This window comes from Trametes versicolor, assembly GCF_000271585.1.
Source record: "Trametes versicolor FP-101664 SS1 unplaced genomic scaffold TRAVEscaffold_4, whole genome shotgun sequence".
In the NCBI taxonomy this organism is placed as follows: Eukaryota; Fungi; Basidiomycota; class Agaricomycetes; order Polyporales; family Polyporaceae; genus Trametes; species Trametes versicolor.
Window position 1 is genome coordinate 1,544,078 of NW_007360324.1, and position 13,155 is coordinate 1,557,232.

The 13,155-nt window shown below is 60.6% G+C and overlaps 4 protein-coding genes across 4 annotated transcripts; 2 read left to right on the forward strand and 2 right to left on the reverse strand.

Annotated features, from left to right (window-relative positions):
- Positions 1-375: 375 nt before the first annotated feature.
- TRAVEDRAFT_165360 (P-loop containing nucleoside triphosphate hydrolase protein) lies at positions 376-3,317 on the forward strand (the record flags this gene model as incomplete). Its single annotated transcript, XM_008038613.1, has 13 exons — positions 376-406; positions 463-650; positions 706-951; positions 1,002-1,077; positions 1,146-1,305; positions 1,354-1,853; positions 1,913-2,168; positions 2,233-2,384; positions 2,457-2,518; positions 2,587-2,610; positions 2,687-2,869; positions 2,975-3,040; positions 3,105-3,317. The coding sequence occupies 13 exons, from the start codon at positions 376-378 to the stop codon at positions 3,165-3,167; spliced, it is 2,007 nt and encodes a 668-aa protein (XP_008036804.1). The 3' UTR covers positions 3,168-3,317.
- Positions 3,318-6,154: 2,837 nt separating this feature from the next.
- Positions 6,155-7,497, reverse strand: TRAVEDRAFT_64005 (uncharacterized protein). Its single transcript, XM_008038614.1, has 3 exons — positions 7,193-7,497; positions 6,436-7,138; positions 6,155-6,376 (listed from the first exon to the last, which is right to left on the reverse strand). Exons 1-2 carry the CDS (start codon positions 7,485-7,487, stop codon positions 6,726-6,728), a joined length of 708 nt encoding a protein of 235 aa, XP_008036805.1. The 5' UTR covers positions 7,488-7,497; the 3' UTR covers positions 6,155-6,376; positions 6,436-6,725.
- Positions 7,498-7,651: 154 nt separating this feature from the next.
- On the forward strand, positions 7,652-9,168 carry TRAVEDRAFT_28063 (uncharacterized protein). The gene is made up of 3 exons (XM_008037923.1): positions 7,652-8,082; positions 8,195-8,416; positions 8,660-9,168. Exons 2-3 carry the CDS (start codon positions 8,210-8,212, stop codon positions 8,813-8,815), a joined length of 363 nt encoding a protein of 120 aa, XP_008036114.1. The 5' UTR covers positions 7,652-8,082; positions 8,195-8,209; the 3' UTR covers positions 8,816-9,168.
- Positions 9,169-12,057: 2,889 nt separating this feature from the next.
- Positions 12,058-13,089, reverse strand: TRAVEDRAFT_70875 (uncharacterized protein; the record flags this gene model as incomplete). The annotated part of the gene is made up of 3 exons (XM_008038615.1): positions 12,829-13,089; positions 12,717-12,765; positions 12,058-12,652 (listed from the first exon to the last, which is right to left on the reverse strand). Exons 1-3 carry the CDS (start codon positions 12,857-12,859, stop codon positions 12,058-12,060), a joined length of 675 nt encoding a protein of 224 aa, XP_008036806.1. The 5' UTR covers positions 12,860-13,089.
- Between the last annotated feature and the right edge of the window lie 66 nt (positions 13,090-13,155).

Below are 13,155 nucleotides of genomic sequence, written 5' to 3' on the forward strand. Positions count from 1 at the left end.
GCAGAGTGGGATTGCGCATACCGGTCGATCGACCCGTCGGAGGAGGATGGTGATAGCGGGAGAGCTCGGCAGAAGGAGGTGGGGGAGCTCGGGCAGCTGGTGGCGGGTTTAAATAGGTGTCCAGAGGCTTCCAAGTCCAACGTACATCGGACTGCTCGAACGAGCGTTGACGTCGAAGAGGAAGCGGCTGAAGACGAGCTGGACGCGCCCGGCGCGTCGTATTGGGAGGCTCTTGGGACGAAATCGCGATCGGTCCGCGACTGTTTGCTGGGCGCTTCGCGGACTTGCCCCAGAGGAGAGCACTCGAGACGGCGCTTCGAATTCCTCTCTCGCTCCTCCCCTCTTCCCCTCAGCTCACCTCTTCCAGTTGCTGCCATGCTTGACCACTGTTCTATATCGCACAAGGGTGAGTACGTGGAAGTGGCACGGAAGAAGTCAGGGTTGAAGCGATGTTCTCCGCAGGCGGCGTTGTTCTTTGGTCGCGTTCTTTTACTCCTGCAGCATCACATACCGCAGCATCCTCCACCTCCCCCGTCAACTCCTTGGTCCGCGAGGCACTCATAGAAGGCCGTAGCTCTGACGGAAAGTACGAGAAGGATGGATACGCCGTCAAGTGGACCTTCGTAAACGATCTCGAGCTCATCTTCGTCGTCCGTCCCCTCCTCCTCCCGGACTCGTCTTTCAGGCGCTTACTGGTCATCTCAGGTCGCGTACCAGCGTATCCTGCAGCTCACATACGTTGAGGACCTCCTTAACGCGCTCAAAACCCTCTTCGTCAAGCTGTTCCAGCCATTCCTCACTACGTTCGTCGCGTCCCTCCACGTTACCAGAACCGCCAAGCTCTCGTCTTCTGCCGACACCTCGGCTTCGTGGAATTTCGCGAAAGCGTTCGAGGGCTGGGACGGTGTCTTTGATAAGCTGCTCCGCGGCCTCGAGGACAAGGCCGCTCAGGTTAGCCTCCTCCGCCCCGCCCGCGTGCTGTACCTCACGTCCGAATATAGGAAAGGCGTTCGCGCTCAGGGTATGTCGCCCACTCCGCAGTGGAAGTCACGCCTCCGGAGGAAGAGCTCAGCACAGGTGTGTTTCCCATAAACAGAAGTGTTGGAGTACCCGGGAATTTCATCGTGACACCCTGCTCCCGACAGTGCCTTCGCAGTCGGGTGATAATGTCCTTGACGAGGAACATATAGCTCGTAACGTACAGGCGCTGAAGAACAGGCTCCGTGGTCGCGGCGGCCAGCCCGGCAGACGTGGGCGGGGTCGCGCGGATGTCGGGAGCGGGCGAGATAGTCTCCCCGGTTCAGAGTAAGTCCCGTTCGTACACACATGTGCTGACCGCTCTGACGCACGCAGCTCCGAGACCCAGTCCAAGTCAAAACGGAAAGCAAAGGCGAAGACGCAGCGTAAGTGGGGCGACGAGGCGCCGACAGAGTCCGACATGGCGACCCTGGACTTCAGCTACGACAGCTCCACGTCTGACTCGCACGCGCCGCGTGTTGATCTATCCGCGCTCGTCGACAACGGCTCGCTCGGCACGCGTACCCAGGATGGCATGTACGAGGTTCGCGACTGGGAGTTCGCGCAAGGCGGGAAGAATGCGGACGACGTGATCGCGGAAGTGCTGAAGAAGGGTGGCCAGGAGCAGAAGCCTGCGTCGGGATCGCTAGGCGCGCTGGGCTCTATCTTTGCGCGCTTGACGGGCTCGAAGGTCCTATCGGAAGAGGACTTGAAACCCGTGCTGGAGGCGATGAAGCAGCATCTCATGAAAAAGAATGTCGCGAAAGAGATTTCGGACAAGATTTGTGAAGACGTTGGCCAGAGCCTCGTGGGGAAGAAGGTCGGCGGCTTCCAGAGTACGCCTGAACACTTATCCTTGTTCGTGAACAGCGGTGTTCATTTGTCTGTTCTGCAGCGACTAGCTCGGCCGTACGGCAAGCGTTGGGGAATTCCATCACGCGTATCCTTACGCCGAAGACCTCCACAGATCTGCTGCTTTCAATACGCACGAAGCTGTCCAGCCCGCTGCCGGCGTCCCAGCAGCGGCAGCCGTACAGTATAACCTTCGTTGGCGTGAACGGTGTCGGGAAGAGTACGAATCTGTCGAAAGTCTGCTTCTGGCTCATCCAAAATGGCTTCCGTGTCCTCATCGCCGCCTGCGACACCTTCAGGTTTGTCTTCCCAGCCACGACTTAGACGCCGTACGCTTACCCCATTACCGCGCGGTCCGTAAAGGAGCGGAGCCGTCGAACAGCTGCGTGTCCATGTGCGCAATCTCAGTATGCTCGGCGTCGACGGCGCGACGAACAGCAAAGGCCGTGTCGAGCTGTACGAACGCGGGTACGGCAAGGACGCTGCCGGCATTGCGAAAGAGGCTATCAGTTACGGTGAGTTCTAGCTCTGCTTTTTGCACTTCTTCGATCTGTCCACAGTGGCGAAGTGCTGATGCGTGCGAACAGCGCGCGACAACGAGTTCGACGTCGTGCTTATCGACACCGCCGGGCGGATGCAGGACAACGAAGTACGTGCGATTGGCGTTTTATGATCGCGGATGCACGAACTGACGAGTGACGATCCGCCCTTTTGCAGCCGCTGATGCGCGCTCTCGCGAAGGTGTGTTTGCATTCACACGTACATCGCGGATGCTTCCTTTACTCACATCGAATTTGTCGTGGCCCCCGCCTCGTAGCTCGTCGCGACGAACAATCCAGACAAGATCCTCTTCGTCGGCGAGGCGTTGGTGGGTAATGAGGCCGTCGACCAGCTCACGAAGTTCGACCGCGCGCTGCGGGACTTCTCCGCCGCGTCGGGCGTGCAGGAGCGCGGGATCGACGGCATGGTCGTCACCAAGTGGGACACAGTTGACGACAAGGTACGTCTCTTGCGCGCCCTGCGCACAAATGACGAACGCATGCGCGCGTCGTTTATTGGCTGCTGGCCATCTCGGTTACAGCACCCGCTGACTGGCGTTACATAGGTCGGAGCTGCGCTGTCGATGACATACGTCACTGGGCAACCTATCATTTTCGTCGGATGCGGCCAGGTGTGTTACAATCTCTCTCCCTTGTGCTTCTCGTATGAGTTTCGCTTATGTGGTCTTCTCACAGACGTACACTGACCTCAGGCAACTACGCGTTGCGAATGTCGTACAAGCTATTCTGAGCGACTAGACGCCGACTGCCACACCCCATTGGCTGCTATGAAGACCCAAGACATAGTGCTGCAATCTTCGCACTCGGTCTGTACATGTGCTCGTTCTCGCGGTTGGATAGATGTCGTAGATGCGCAATCACGACTCGCCCGTTCTATCATTATTTTCCTGTTCTCTCTGCATAATCACGTCGCTGTGCTGCGCCAATCTGCAAATCCGCGCTGCGTGACGGTTGACGGCTGACGGAGGTTGTGCCTGCTTTGCGATTACTCACGTCTGGTGCCTTCGCGATGAACTGAATGCAGTTTGTAGATGCACAACAAGAGCAACCCTGAGCAGCAGCAGGGCGAACAGACGCGGCGCGCAAGGTCGGTGATGTATTGAAATATCCGGTACGCACAGTCTTACTGCGCATCTATGTTCCGGTGCTAGATATAGGACCCCTGCCATGGAACGATCCTTCTAGCCCGTATGCGCAATAGCGCTCTCGGCGTTGAGCAAAATCATACGGGGTCTGATTTCAGGTGCAGTCGGTGTAGTATTACAATTGTCGCTGATGCAACAATGATCCGTAGCCGCCACCGATACAGAGCAGTTGTCGGGAGCCAAAGTCCCCGCGAGCGCTGTAGACGTGGAAAACAGCTGCAGATCAGTGATGTGCGACGCCCATCGCTCGTCCGTATACAAGAGACAAGACCACAGGCTTCGGGTTCCTCGTATACGCTCGTACACGCACAGCTGCGCCCTCGCCGAAACAGCCGAAATGGCATGAACACCGGTGACAGGAAGTGATGGCCCGCTGCCGGCACCACACTACCACCACACCGCACACACGTCCGATATCCAGATATCCAACACCCACTCTCCGGTCTCACACCGCAACCGCAGCCCGAGCGCGACAGTCGACTGAGGGTATTTCTGGCCTCGAGGCACCCGCCCAAATGAACCACACCGCTTAGAACTGGCTCGCCGTCCGCGGCATATGGGGTATTCGTGTTTGCGATCGCACTTCCCTTCCACCTATCAATATCAACACATCGCGACGCCGTATGTGCGTATGTGCAGCATCACGCTCGCCGGGTCGGATATGACACACGCATCACCTGGGCACCGCACGCGCCCGTGCCTGCGAAACCAGAGGAAACATCGCGCGGGAGGGACACCGAGGTCGCACCGCAGGAGCTGCGTGTTTCGCGCCTCGTCATCCGACGTTTTGACGACTCGGTGGGTGATCCGCATCAGGCCACCACAGAGCCCCAGGTCGGCTCACGGTGCAGGTGCCTGTTCCTGTCCCACCGGCGAGGCAGTCCGAAGGGTCGAGATGGCAAGTACCGATGCTCAGCCTGAGTTGCTGCGGGTTGACGAGTACTAATACTGCATATGCTACGTCCTCGGCTTTGAAGTAAGTGGCAACGATGCACTGAAACTCAACTTGCTCCACGCACCTTGACAGCCATGTTCTGGGACAAGCGTTATAGCACATGCGTAGCTACGTATACAACGTACGCAACAACAGGTCCCGCCGCGCTTCCCCCGCCACGAGACCCGAGCCACACACCAGCACAGCGGACATACATCCACCGCCCGCGCCGTCCTGAAGCGGCGCCCCCGGGCACGCACGCCCCCCAAGTTGCCGGCGCACGAGGCGTTAAAGACGGTCCTGCACGCACGCGGTGCCTATGTACGCAGTCCCACGCCGCCGGGCCACGGCGCGCGCAGATGAACTTCGAACGCGATAGTGCAGTCCAAGCAGAACCGGACTCAGTGTGCGCGTATGTAGCGATGGGGCCACGAGAGGAGCTATTTCGACGGCGGGAGGACGTACGTACTGCGGTGGCCCCGCGTCCGCGCTCGAGCTGGCCGGTTACGCGATGTGCTGGACACGGTGCTGTTGGCGTTGCTCGCGCTGAAGCTGCATGAATTTGATCAATCACGGAGGGCCCGAGCTTGAGCTTATACCCCTGCTGCATCTGTGGTGTCCTCGGCCGGCGCGGCGTACACCGTAATGCATACACTGTGCATGATATATATCTCCACATGCCCCGCGCCCACCCGCGCCGGACCTAGCACGTAGGGTGAGTTCTCGCACGCGATCGAACACCGGAATGTTCAACACTCCCCTCCCGGGGCGCGCTAGTGTCACCTATCTCGTCAGGTCAGGCTGGGCACTGACAGATATCGATGGCAGGCAGTCAGACAGTCATGCAGCGCCGCGACAGCCATAAGCACTAAGCTTGTGTGTCAGGCGGGCATTGGCAGCGGGGATAGCCCCTGCGAGCCAGCGCCAGTGCGAGCCGGGATGCAAGCGGAGGCAGGAGACCCTACACAGATGACGCGGTGCTATTAGAAGATGCGGTGATATGCATGTCAGAAGTGGAACTGAATGCGCGGGAGCGGACGCGAGGCTAAGCGACAGAAGGGACTCGGGCGAGTTGCGAACCAAGTAAGGGCCGACGGCTGCGCTATCGGGCGCACCGGGCGCCCTCCCGCAAATAATTTGCAGCTCTGCACGAGAGGCCTTGGCTTGCCCGTAGACCAGTGCCATTGTCCGTACCGCAGCAACAATGGCAACAGACGAGAGGAGGACCAGAAAAAACCGCGACTGCGGCGCGCGGGACGAGGCGGGCACAGGCGCGGATATACATGGAGATAATGCCGCCGCGCGCGCGAGCACACGTCCATTCCTGTCGGCTCCCAGGGGCGCCGCCGAGCCGCAGATCGCCCGCACCGCAGGACACCCGAGCCCCCTTCGCCCTCCAGAGTTCCCGCTGCAGCGCGCCAGAAGCCCGGGGGCGTTCTCGGGTGGAGTGTCAGAGTGTCCGCTGCTGATCGTGTGTAGAGCGCAGCACCGCATGCGATACCAGCTGGACCGACCGTGCGATGGATGGATATCCAGATATCCCTGCCGTTGCCACTCCAATTGCAATCCGTCGTTCTGTGCGCCCGAGCCCATTAGCTCGAGTGTGTTGGAAATCGGAATCACCGCTGCGTGTGTCGTGTGCAGAAGACGTCTCCGCCGGTGCTGCCGCTGCATCTGCATCATCATGAATCATATTGCGTGTAATACTGACAATGCCGCGTCCGCCGCTACGGGACATGACCCCAAGGCGAGACGAGGCGAGGCGCGGCGGTGCCGGCGCTGACGTCTCGCCTGCGCGCATTTTCGCCCCCCTCCGGGTATCGCGCTCCTTCCTGGGGCGAAGAACTCCAAGAAGGGTGGGGAAGCCGCTGTGGCGTCAAGCAGGTCAGCGCGCGAGAAGCCTCGAGAAGCGGCCGCGTCGACTCACACACATTCCGAGCGTGTCACATATCCGGGGCGCGTGCCCCTGCCCGTGCCCGTGCGCCCGCCGCGCGCAGCAGTTGTAGCGAATCGACGCACGCCAGGTTTACGGGTACCGAATGGGAGCGAATGGGTTGAATGCGTGAAGGTGAGGATTGCGTAGTAGTGTACAATGCGGGATATGTCCGAGCGGGCGATCGCGCGCCCCGACCCGGTGAAAGATGAATGAGCGAATGAACGGCAGCTGATCACCCGTCGTCGCCCCGAGACCCGAAGGCCGAGCGGGGAGCGTGTCCTCTACCGCGCGCGATTACGCCGCGAGAAGCCCGTGGCGGGGTGGCGCAGCGCCGAGCCCCATTCGCTTGTCTGATTCCAGCGTGGGGCGCCCGACGCGCCGACCGCGCGCCGTTTCGCAGCGAGGTGCTTGTCGCCGCGCGCGTCGGAGGAAGGGGAGTCTTGGTCGTCCTCGGCATCCGAGTCGGTGTCGTCTCGCGCGCGCTTGCGCTTGTGCGGCCGGTGCGTGTAGGGCGGGTGCGAGAGGTCCTCGTCCTCGTCCGGGAGGTCGTACATGAGGAACGTCGGGGAGTGGTACGGGAGGGGCACGGGCGCGACGAGGGGCGCGTTGCACACGACCTCTGCGACTTCAGGGGAGGGCGAGAGGTCGCTGTCGCGCGAGATGGCGGAGGAGGTGTCTGATCGTGCGACCGAGTCTAAGACGAGGTTAGCCTGTGGCGCGCGGCATAACGTTAGGGGAGGTCGCTTACAGTCTCCTGTGCCGTACTGCTTCGTCGGGTAGTGGTGGAAGGGGAGGAGGAAGTCAGGGGGGCCCGCGGGCCAGAGAGAGGAGGGGACATGTAAGGGCCCTGCATTTGTCCAGCTAGAGGGAGCTAGTGGGCCTGCGAAGAGGGTCGAATGTTGTGCCTGAGACCGCCAGTCATATTGTTGGGAGCTCGAGCTCGATGCATAGACAGTCGACGGCGGGGGCGGGAGGTAGAAGGGCTGTCTGTAGCGGGGAGGGGCAGGGAGGTCGTGGAGGATGCAGTCGAGGTGGGGATTCATGGCGGGGATGTGGGGGGAGGAATGGGAGGAGCGGGGGCTATAAAGGGCATCGGGTAGAGTGTATATATTGAAACGGGGCGGTAGCTAAGAGGGAACGGGAGAAGGAGAGCTTGTGCTTGCGTTCCATCTCGCCCGAATCTCACCAGCCTCTCACCGCAATCACCCTGTCAGATCCACTCATCCGCTTGTCACGCTCGCACGCCCCCGTCCATTCCAACCCTACTGGACACCACCGTTCACTCTCTCAGCTCTGCCGCGCGGCCCAAGCTGCCGCGACAGAGAACATCGCTCGGAGGCTGTAGCGGACGCGCAGCTGCGAGGCGAGGGTCGGGAACCAAGGCACGCCGGCGGGGCGTCACCCGCGCCGCGCGCCAGCTGTGTTTTTCCTTTTGCACTCACTTCGGCTGCGCACGCGTCTCCCGCCTCGACCACCTCCTTTCTGTCTCTTCTGACGACCTCTCGCTATCTTCCGTTGCCACCACTCCTCCACACGACCCGCAACGCCTCCACGCCGAACCCCACTCAGAACGCGCGCCCGTCGTCAGCTGCCCCGTCTCCTCTTTTCCACTCTTTTCTAGGGGCCCAGCCGCGGTATGTACGTGTCCGCCTTCCCCGCTTCCTCCTCCATCCCGCCCGGCTGATCTCTTCGCAAAATCACCCGCGCTCGCGATGCATCGCCTTATTTGAACTTTCAAACAAATCACCAGTTCCGCCCCACAATAATGCTCGCCCTCCGCGCTCTCGCACCGCGCCTCGCCGCCCCCGCCGCGCAGGCACGCCTGTACACCACCCAGCTGTCCGCCGCGGCCGCCGACCTCCCCTACCGTGTACGACGCAACTCTCATGGCGCGGTCCCAGTGTACACCGACATACGCAATGGAGGCACGCGATACCTGGTGCAGATTCGCAACGTAGAGGGCAACGTAGATGTGCGCGCCCCAGTCTCATGTACGTTTCGTCCGCGCGTGCTGACCAGTCCTATCCCTTTCCCTGTGTCCTGTTCCTGTGTTCTGTCTCCATGCGTCACCACCTGACACGCATCCGCCCGCCCTCAACCCGCGCCCGTCAAAACTTGGCTCTGCAATCACTCTTCGTGATCTTGCCTCTCCTGGCACCGCACCGCAATAACACCCACCGTCCACCTGCGCGCCCATCAAACGCACGTCCTACAGGCGCTCGCGCACGACCTCAAGAGTTCACTGTTCCCCGCTGGCACGCGTGAAGCGGAACGCATGAAGATCGAGACTATTCGCCAGCGGCACGTCGTCCTCAGCGGCGGGCGCTGGAAAGCAGATGTCCTACGCTGGCTGGCAGAACGCGGCTTCTAGGGCGCGCATACCACCCTATTGTCCGCCTCGCGCCGATTGTCCGTCCTCGAGGCCCGTTTGGCTATCCACCGCCCCATACTCGTATCCTGCTTCGATTATGATACACCGCTAATACAGTCCTGTCGCCGCGCACCTGCCCCAGATCCGCTGGGCGCCAACGCCCAACACATGCCCTGCAGCACTTCCGGTGCCGTGCTGCTAATATTACGAAGCCCAGTTCCGCGCCCGCGCCCATGTCGCTGTCAGTCGTCCACCACGCGTGTGGAGTGACTCTGCATTTGACCACAGGCTGTATTCGCAATGAACCCGTTCCGTGTGCGATATTTGGGCCCTGGTGCTCCCGTTACTCCCAGGTACGCCGCTTTCCGTTATGCTGCCGGACATCACATCATCTCGCATTCACTTCGGACGCCCAGCACGCCTCAAGGCATCTTATATCCCGGATACGCAGCAGTGTTCGCCGTCTCCTGGGCACACGGACGCGCCCCATATTCTGGGCGTTTCGTGGATAGTTTCCAGACATCATACACACGTCAGGCACAGGCCCGACAGCGCCGCAGGCCCGAAACCCAGATGCCAGACACCCGCTGCCCGTTCTGGGTCCACAGGGCGCACTCGTGGAACCGCGGGCAGTCACGCGTGGCACCACAAGTGCCCCGTCTCGTGGTGTTTGGCGGCCCAAGCACGGCGTATGTATGGGTGCTGGGGCATCCGCTATCGCGTATCGCCACCCGAGTCTTGGCCGCTAGCGTTCTTGGGGTCGCAGCCCTGGCGAGGCTGCGGGTAGAGTTCGACGGATTCTGGTCAGGTGTGCTGAGCGTATCACGGTTGGGTCTCTTCGAACGGGCTTGGGACCGGACTCGGACTTGGAGGCCCTTCTTGCGACGGACGCGCGCGGGGTCGTACTAAAGGTTCTAGATTCGGATAGTCCGCCGGGCTATGGCGCCCGCCATTCGCGCCCGTAAGACGCGTCGAGTATTCAATATTCATGCGCCGAGGGCCACGGTCGCGTCGCTGTCAGCCGCAATGGGTCATCGAGGCCGGTCAGTACGCCCGTCTTGGTGTTCTCGGACTTGTGGCAGAGGTCTACGCAGCGGACCTCGGTTATGCACAGGTTACTGAAGGCCGCAGCACCATCGGGCTACCAAAAAGTGTCCCGCAGCGCTATAGCACAGCGCGATGACCGCGTACGTTCACATACCACGTATGTTCGAGCCTGAAGGATTCAGCAGGTCCCAAAAGCTCGCCTCTTACGGGGCTATGCTGCGAAGACTGCGCCCGCAAAACGTGAGTGCGAAGCTTCGGACGTGCGTCAGTCTGATACAACACCCTCATACACCGCGCTATCGCATACCGCAATTGCTGCTGACTGACAAGATGACAGTGTTTATTCCTATCGGACCGCCATATGACTACGCACAGCGAGTGCCCCAAGCAAATATCCACGGAGCAACCTGGAGTGTGCAACGCTGCTAGGAACAGATATCACCCTTGTGGCACGGCTCGATCGTTCCACGACCTTTTCGAGGAAGCCCCATGCATAATTGCTTTCCTCAGGGCACGGCTGGGGGCGGCGATCACGCACAATCAGGTGTTGCGAGGCGTTGCGGTGCCGGTGCTCTGACCTCCGCCCTGGACCTGATCGTGTGCCACCACCATGCAATATGCAGATGAGACTGTCCGTTCGCGCAATCGCTCAGTGGCGAGTGCGCGACGAGCGTCACAGTGCGCGTGTCATCGTTGATAATCCCTCAGGTTGCAGTTAACCTCGTACCATCATTATTTGCGTTACAGAGTCCGAGCCGATAACCGCGAGCAGCTCGTCACGCGGGTCGCCCATACGGTGTCTATGCAGCTAGCGTGGCCCCGTCGCCCCATTCTCGTCTTCGCGCGAAGTCCGGTACGTAGCACGTTGCACTCATATGAACTGCACCCGCACGCACCTCGCACCACGCCCGCCAGCCCATGCGACGCGCTCGCGCACTCCAGGGAACTCTGGGGAACCGGCCGTTTCGGCGAGACACACACGATAGCCGCACAGCTTGTTTAGCGCAGCCGCTGCCCGATTGGAGGGCAAAGCAGCCCGGGCGGCCGTGTGCCCATTCAGTCCGGGCAGGGGGCGAGCGCGGGACATGGGAGGCCGGAGGCGATATATAGACCGTGTTCGATATGCGGGTGGGGCCGCAGTGCATACAGGATTCGGGCTTGTGGGGCAGGGGTGGATGCGTGATCGCATGCGCGGGCACAGTGTTCAGTACACGATGATCCTGTCCAGGTCCGCAGCGTGCGCGGTGGCAGTGCAGGTCTGGCGGAGGGTTGGGAGACTGGGATGGGGGTTGTACGGGCCGGTGAGTCTATGCGAGTTGGACGGCCCCGGCGAGAATCAAAGATTCTGCGCGTGGAATGGGGTTTAGTGAGGAGTACCTGACGAGGGAGAGGAACAGCGGAAGGAGAGGACTGGCAAGCAGCAGGAGCACATTCCTCGAGTTGAGCTCCAGTGGCCGCGATATTAAGTACACAGAGACAATAGAGTATATCTGCTACGAAGACGTCGCGCAATGCGCTCTCCAGAGGACCCGTGTAATCCTCTCTGCGCGCACACCTAAGTACTTGACCAGGTTCTCTCCCGCACAATAGGCGCCCACGCCTTTCCTCTACACCACCACCATCTCGCTGCTGTTGTATTTGGCTCGTGATAACTGTCGAGCTCGCGCTCCGGTCCCGTATACCCGGCGTCTACGTACCATCTAGTACGATCCCGCGCGATGCATACGATAGTGGCGTCTCCTTGTTCTCTTATACCTCGCCTGCCCCGTATGCACGCCTTACGCGTTTGCTTCCCACCCCCACCTTTCGTCACTCGTTAATACACCGCGCAAACGCGCCGTTCGCCTTCCGCTCTCGTCTCGCGCACCCGCTCGACTCGTTCGACTCCCTCGCGCTCGCTAAGCGCCCGTCGCTCGCGCCCCGAATCTCACAGCTGCATCGCTTGTTCCTCTGGGGCTTGGCTCGCGTCCTTGCGCTCTGTACCTGGAGACAGCGCTTCAAAAGTCTTGCTCACCTGGGCTTGGGCCTCCGTCGACTTGGCCTGCCGCCCGCCGCGCAGATGGCTCTGAGACATAGTATAATGCACACGTACAGTACTTTTCCCGCTGGGACAGATAGGTTACAACCATGCAATGAAGCCGCTGAGGCCTGAAGCACGACTCTTCACGACTCACCCCCTACACGACCGCTAGACTTCATATCGCCCACGTATAGTATCCCGACTTCTCGTCCCCACCTGATCCATAGCCCTCTTCCGTGCCCACCTGCGTGCTCTCGCCCTCGTTCCCCATCTCCGATGTTCCCTCCCAACCCGCCTGAGCTGCCGCATAAGAGTCGCGCGGCCGATATTGCTCGCGCATCGCGGTAGCGACCTGCACCTTCTCAAGCACCGGATCCGCGTACGCGCCTGGGGTGAACGCGGGTGGTCGATCGACGTCGTCGCCGAGCGACCTCTGGCGTGCTAGCGAGAGGAGGCGGTCGCCAGAGGGCGTCATCGTGCCCTTCATGCGCACGGCGCCGGGGCTGAGGCCGGGCGTCGTCCCCCGCGCGAGGCTCATAAACTCTGCGGAAGGCGCGGTGCGGCGGGCGCGCATGCGCCGGCGGAGGAGGATGGTGGCCACGACGGCGAGCAGGAGAAATGCGAGGCCGCCAATGATCCCGCCGACGATCGCACCAGTGTGGGTTGAGTGGGTGCTCGAGGAAGGGAGGGCGGCGCCGGAGGCTGCAGAGTTGCTCCGTGCGCTTGCGGAGGTTTGTATGTTCGATGTGCTACTTTCTCCCATGGAGGTCCTGATTGTGTTATGCATTATGCACATCAAAGGTCGAAGAGCTTTTCATAGGCTGTGACACGTACAGGGAAGAAGAGGGCGTCGGGGGCTGGGATATAGAAATCGTAGTATATGCTGATTGAATATAGTGTCAATATGATCATGCTATATCGCAAACTTAACACGGGGCTGTCTCACCATTAGGGCCCGAATCGGAATTTGTGGTCATTACGCTGGAGCTCACTGCGGGTGGCACTATTGTATTACTAGTGACGTTGATAGATGAGTAGCCACTAGTGCGAACACTAGTACTGCTCGATGTTATATCCGTTGTTGTCGTCGAATTGGCTGTCGAGGACGAGGACGTCTTCAAGGCAGAGCTTGCACTTGTCTGAGGTGAGGTTATACTAGGGTCATTAAAAGTCGAAGATGGAGCGGGGCCCGTGGTCGTGCTACGAGGGTTGTCCGTGGTACGTGTAGTTTTGAATGTGATTTTTGGGAGGGGTGGAAAGCCGCAGCCTGTGC

What these genes read in the sequence shown, in the direction of transcription:
- TRAVEDRAFT_64005 (XM_008038614.1), bottom strand. Translation starts at nt 7,487, where the DNA reads ATGAATCCCCACCTCGACTGCATCCTCCACGACCTCCCTGCCCCTCCC. An exon ending in GCAGTACGGCACAGGAGACT is followed by an intron (nt 7,139 to 7,192) that starts GTAAGCGACCTC and finishes ACCTCGTCTTAG; the next exon opens with ACTCGGTCGCACGATCAGAC.
- TRAVEDRAFT_28063 (XM_008037923.1), top strand. Translation starts at nt 8,210, where the DNA reads ATGCTCGCCCTCCGCGCTCTCGCACCGCGCCTCGCCGCCCCCGCCGCG. An exon ending in ACGTAGAGGGCAACGTAGAT is followed by an intron (nt 8,417 to 8,659) that starts GTGCGCGCCCCA and finishes CACGTCCTACAG; the next exon opens with GCGCTCGCGCACGACCTCAA.